This window comes from Octopus bimaculoides, chromosome 5 (assembly GCF_001194135.2).
Source record: "Octopus bimaculoides isolate UCB-OBI-ISO-001 chromosome 5, ASM119413v2, whole genome shotgun sequence".
NCBI lineage: Eukaryota > Metazoa > Mollusca > Cephalopoda > Octopoda > Octopodidae > Octopus > Octopus bimaculoides.
The window spans coordinates 27,075,103-27,081,013 of NC_068985.1; the positions used below are offsets into that span (position 1 = coordinate 27,075,103).

A 5,911-nucleotide genomic window follows, 5' to 3' on the forward strand; every position below is an offset into this window, starting at 1 on the left:
CTAGAGGTGGAATGTCAAAGGCTTTTTGCTAGATCTATAGCAAAACTTGTTGGTATTGAACGTTACTGCGCCAGACCAAATGCTTAGTGGCATTTCGTCCGTCTTTACGTTCTGAGTTCAAATTCTGCCGAGGTTGACTTTGCCTTTCATCTTAGCGGGATCAATAAAATAAGTAACAGTTGAACACTAGGGTCGTTATAGTCGACTTACCCACTTCCCGAAATTGCTGGCCTTGTATGTATGTATGTATGTATGTATGTATGTATGTATGTATGTATGTATGTATGTATGTATGAGTATATAGGATGTACATATGTGGCAGCATAAAGAGACCTAAATCGAAGTAATCAAAAAGAGAACTGAGTAAAATAGATTAATGAGCGATAACTTCCTCGTTTACGCAATTACACATTAAATTTTGGACAATTTTTCTTCCTTTAAGGTAGTTTAGCTTTGCTTAAATGCTGAAAATTAAGCAATACTCCTAGCTTTGCTTAAATGCTGAACACTAAGCAATACTCCTCGTTTTACTTATATCGAACTGCAAGTCTACTAACGTCGCACATACAATGTTGATTTTCGAAATAGTATAAGATTTACCTAGTTACCCCCCTTTATCTTCTCAAGTTCTCTCTTATTTCAATTTATGATGTTGAAAAATAATTAATTTTGAAATGGTTATCTTTTGATCAAGCGCAATCTATTATTTGTAGAGAAGATAATTAAGAACTTGTGACTTTTATGCCTTCAAAGTGATCAGTAAAAAAGTTGAAGTCATTTCAGTTTAGTGATCGAAGGCGCAGCTTCGCTGATAATTTGCTTGGAAGTCTCAAAAGCTCACCATCTGAATGAGAGTTGCTTATATTCTATTTATTTATTTATTTTACATGCACAATTCTTGGAATTTAAAGGCGTGGTAGATATGGTTGATGTGACATCCATCGTTTTTCCAGTGGTTACAAGCCATAATAAAGATATATTTGTTGTTTTGTCATATCTTTCTTACTTTCGCAACATCGCAGGTGTTGAGAAAGTGACGCCGGAGTAAATCAGCTACGAACAAATAAATATACTCTACTAAATATTTCTTTTCTCTCTCATTTATTTGCCTGTGGAGGATTAATATAGAAATATGAAAAGTCTTCAATGCGAAAGATTAAACAGTCATATCTTTAATATAATTTGTCAGAAATAAAAGCTATTCAGTTCGGTTTACGTACCTATTCTCACCTATCATCATAAATGTTGAATAATGACCGAATCAGTATGATCGCGAGTACAAGCGGCCTAAACGGAGTTACTCCGAAATATAACGTTTCTCGACAGGGTACGTAACACGGAGACGAAGGAGTTTCTTCAGGTCGAACCGCTACTTCTTTGCATTGAGAGGTCATAACTCCAGTGCTACGGAAATATGGTTAGAATGTCACGGAAAAGGATCACAAGATAGAATCTTCAAGCCTAACCAACCAGCAGGAGAGCTAGGGGGATACCAAGGACGAAATGGCTGGATAATATTCATGATCTAAGTTGGTCACACTTGAGAGTCCAGCAGAAAAGTGTAACGACGGTTGCTTTTGATAGGACACTATGGTGGAGTTCCTTGAGGACTTTGGTCTCCACGACTCTCCCAGGTGCACTGGGCGGCCAAGAAGGATAAAAACGGTTCCCTCTATATAGAAATATAAATGTGCTGACCTCTGGAAAAAATCTTTAGACGATACCTGAGCACTTTCTATACTGGTCCATCATCTCAGTTTGGAAAGAAATAAATGAGTCAACAAAAGATGATAACAATTTTGACATCGAAGATTTATTTCATCAATAATTTATTTTTTTGTATGACTGAACCTACACCAGTATATCACAGGTAGATCTGTTGATCTTTTTTGTTTTTGGACCGTCTGTGAAAATATTCAGATTTATTGCTGATCAGTGAGACTCGAATTAAACTGACATATTTTCAATTAAATTTTAATCGTTGGGAATGTCAAGTTCTCTCCCTTGTTCTTCTTGTTAAGAATTGTTATTCACCCTAATGTTTTTCACTTTCATTATAAATGCAATTTCATTTTGTTTTTTAATTCAATACTTTAAATGTGTTCCGCAAGTATAAATTATTTTTTGCGTGTTAGACATAGATATGTAAATATTGATGAGATATAAACACCATTATTTTAAGAAAATAGAAACAGGCAGTGATGTTTATGTAATTCCCCAAAAAATTTTCAGTGTGAGTGAAACAAAATAGTTTCAACAAGCGTTATAGCCTCCTCGATTCATCGGTACCCGACATTTTGTTTTATGGTGTTTACCATTTTCCTGTAATGTTAATACCGCATCAATCTGAACATTCTAGATAGACCTGGATAGGCAAGGAAGTGATAAAACTGATTCAATTTACTTTCATTCTGCTCTTTTTATCGTTCCTGGAGAAATGAACGATAAAATAAAACTTGACATGATTTGAACTCCGAATACAGAGATCTATTAAATATCGCAAGAAATTTTGTGCGTCACTCTTTTGGATTCTGCCATCCATTATTCCAGTTATTTCATCTCATGTTGTGTCGATCGCGTTTTTATGGAGAAGTATCAGTGTTAAAATGCTCTTATTTTCTTTTTAAAGTACGTAAAGCAATTCAAATCTGGTTTAGACAGACATGACTTCCCGAAAATCTAGAATAGATAAAATAGATATAGTTAGATATGGGTTCATATTTAATGTTTCATTTCCCCCAAAGAAGCGAACGCCCAGCAACCTATGCATGTTAAAGAAGTAGAGTGGGGCTTTTGAATCGTTTATGGATGCTGGACCGCTGACAATGAAATTTGTTTTACTTCGTTAGCGTCCCGCCTCAATGAAGTATCAGGTGATGCTCAAGAGGCTGCCAGGCAGCCTCGTAATCACCTGCAGTAATGCAGTGTGTATTTTAAAGTGTCCCAAAAATGTTTAGAGAAACACCAGTTTCCGCCCGCACAGTGTGTGATTGAAGAAGTGCGCATGCCTCTATTTTGATTATTAATTTACTAATTTCACCCCTTTTCTCTCCATTTTCTGCTTGCTAACATTTGTAAATTATGTTCTTTTTCATTGAATCATTGCAAATATTTTAGAATACATATGAAAAAAAAAACAATAATAATAATAATAATGGTCCTGCTTGAAACGATTTCGCCTTATTCCTGTTTTTCTCTCTCAACTACAAGTCATTATTATAATTACTGGAGCGTTTTTATTTCACACCGTTTCGAAATTTTTTTTCTCTCGTTGCTTCCATAGAAAAGTAATTTAAAAGATTGGCACGAACATCACACGATCTCATTTCTCCGCATCCAATAACACATTGAAGATGTTTTGCTTAGTCAAAACAAATTATTACTTATAAGGAAAACAGTGAGATACTCTTATAAAAGTGATTGTCTAATCAAAACTATCGCCACTTTACACCATTAAGAGAATGAAGGCAAGCAATGCCCCTGACAAAATACACTGCGGTGTTAAGTTACGTCCCTTGCCTCTGATTCGCCCGGCACCTATTAACTAGTTCCAACCATACAATGTGACCCTCTCTCAATAAAAAAAAGAGTTGTGACAATGTTACAAATTCCTATTAGAGTGTAAATATATTTGTCGAATTATCAAGAAATGTAGAGAACTACACAGTAAAGACTATGTTCTGAGCTCAAATCCAACTAAAGTCGACATAGGTTTTTGTTTCCCCGGGATGAATAAAACAAGCAACAATATGTTTTATGTTTCGATATGGTCGACTGTGATTATTTTTGTACAAATATTTAAAAATTCATTACTTTAGTATAGATTAATGTGGTAGCTATAAACATGTCACGATTGGCAATATCTTTACTTCACTGCCACCAATTATTATAATCGGTCCTACTATGAGTACGAGGCCTATAGTTTTGTGAGAGGGTGGGGTTAATCGATTACGTCGAACTCAGCTGATACTTATTTTTATCGACTCGAAAGAATAAAAGGCAAAATCGACCTCCGCGGTATCTGAACTCAGAACGTAAAGCCTGAAGGAATGTTGCTAAGCATGCTATCTGGTGTGCTAACGATTTTGCTAGCTCACCACTCTCTGATGGTTTTAAATGTTGGCACAAGGCCCGACTCCAGACTTCGAAAAGATGAAGGGCATAGTAGACCTCGACAAAAATTTGAACGCCAAACATAAGCAGCCGGAGGATATGCCGCTAAGTATTTTGTCTAGTGTGGTTAACGATCTTGCTAACTCGCCGTTTACATAATAATAATAATAATCCTTTTTAGTATAAGCGTAAGGCCTGCAATTTTGGTGGGAGGGACCAGTCGATTACATCGACTCCAGTGCTCCACTGGTACTTATTTCATCGATCCCGAAAGAATAAAAGACAAAGTTGACCTCGCCAGAATTAGAACTCACACGTAAAGACAGATGAAATGTCGCTGAACATTTTGTCTAGTGTGGTAACAATTCTGACTACCAGGTACAATTTATCGAATGTGCTGATGTTGCCAACTTACACTAATATGACAAGCGGAAAAATAAACATTAAGGAGTGGTAATCAAGGGAGTTAACTTCTCTTTTAATTCCAAGATGGTGGACGAAGTCACGAAGAAAACTCTAGCGCAGGTTCCTTTATTAAAAACCAAGGCTGGTCCGCGCGATGGTGAACTCTGGGTGCAGCGATTGAAAGAAGAATACATGTCTTTAATAACGGTTCGTTTAAATTACTGGAGTAATTTGTCTTTCATACGAGAAAACTCACCAGTATGGTGTGTTTAGCTAATATCATTTTCAAATTGGTTGTTTCGTCAGCTGTTTTTTAATTATTACATTCTACGTATTTTTTGTATATTATTTACATAGCTTCTTTTATTTATGTCATAGAAAAAATTCATTAATTTCATTGTGGGTAGAATTTATTAATTTTGTTATATTTTGATTATATAATTCAACCTGTTTGTTCTTATCAATTAAAAAGTAATAATAATTAGGATTTAAGAAAGAAATCACACTCACAAGCGCACGCATACACGTAACGAAACCGCATTTCTACTTGATTTATAAAAAGACATTTATACACTTTAAACAACCTCCGTTGATATGAATGATACACCTACATGGAGACTGCCTATCGGAACTATGGATAATGTTATCAAAATTAAGGAATCCTAAAAACACGCTCAATATTGTCATATTCTCTACTTAATGTTATCAACCATTTATTATTTTCTAAATAGCCCCGTCCCGAAGTGTTTAATAATCGGCTTACACGCACGCACACACACATGTATACGGGCGCAGGTATGGCTGTGTGGATATGAAGTTCACTTCCCAACCATATGGTTTTGGGTTCAGTTCCACTGCATAGCACCTTGGGCAAGTGTCTTCTAATATAGCCCTGATCTATATTGGAAGTCTTGGGTGTTAAATTGATAGACAGAAAATGAAGGAAGACGAGCTGGCAGAAACGTTAGCACACCGGGCGAAATGCTTATCGGTATTCCGCCGAGGTCGACTTTGCCTTTCATCTTAACAACTGTGTATACATCCCTGTAACTTAGCGATTCAACCTAAGGAACCAATAGAATAAGTTCCAGGCTTTAAAAAAAAGTATTGGGAGTGATAGGTTCGACTAAAAATTCTTCAAAGTGATTCCCTAACATGGCAACAGTCTAAATAACTAAAACAAATAAGGTAAATGATATATATATATGACAGGCTTCTTTCAGTTTCCATCTACAAAATCCACTCTAAGAGCTTTGGTTGGCCCAGGGTAGAAGACACCTGCCCAATGTACCATACAATCAGCTTGAACTCGGAGTCATACTGTTTGGAAACAAACTTCTTACCACACAGCCATGCATACACACCCACACACGTTTAGGTGTGTGTATATATA

The 5,911-nt window shown here is 36.1% G+C and overlaps 1 protein-coding gene across 1 annotated transcript in view; it reads left to right on the plus strand.

The window, feature by feature from the left end:
* Positions 1–4,545: 4,545 nt before the first annotated feature.
* Positions 4,546–5,911, plus strand: part of LOC106873199 (ubiquitin-fold modifier-conjugating enzyme 1) — an 8,101-nt gene continuing 6,735 nt past the window's right edge. The window contains exon 1 of the mRNA XM_014920439.2: positions 4,546–4,725. Within this exon, the coding sequence (XP_014775925.1) occupies positions 4,603–4,725 (123 nt within the window). The 5' untranslated portion in view covers positions 4,546–4,602. The remainder of the gene's footprint in view (positions 4,726–5,911) is intronic.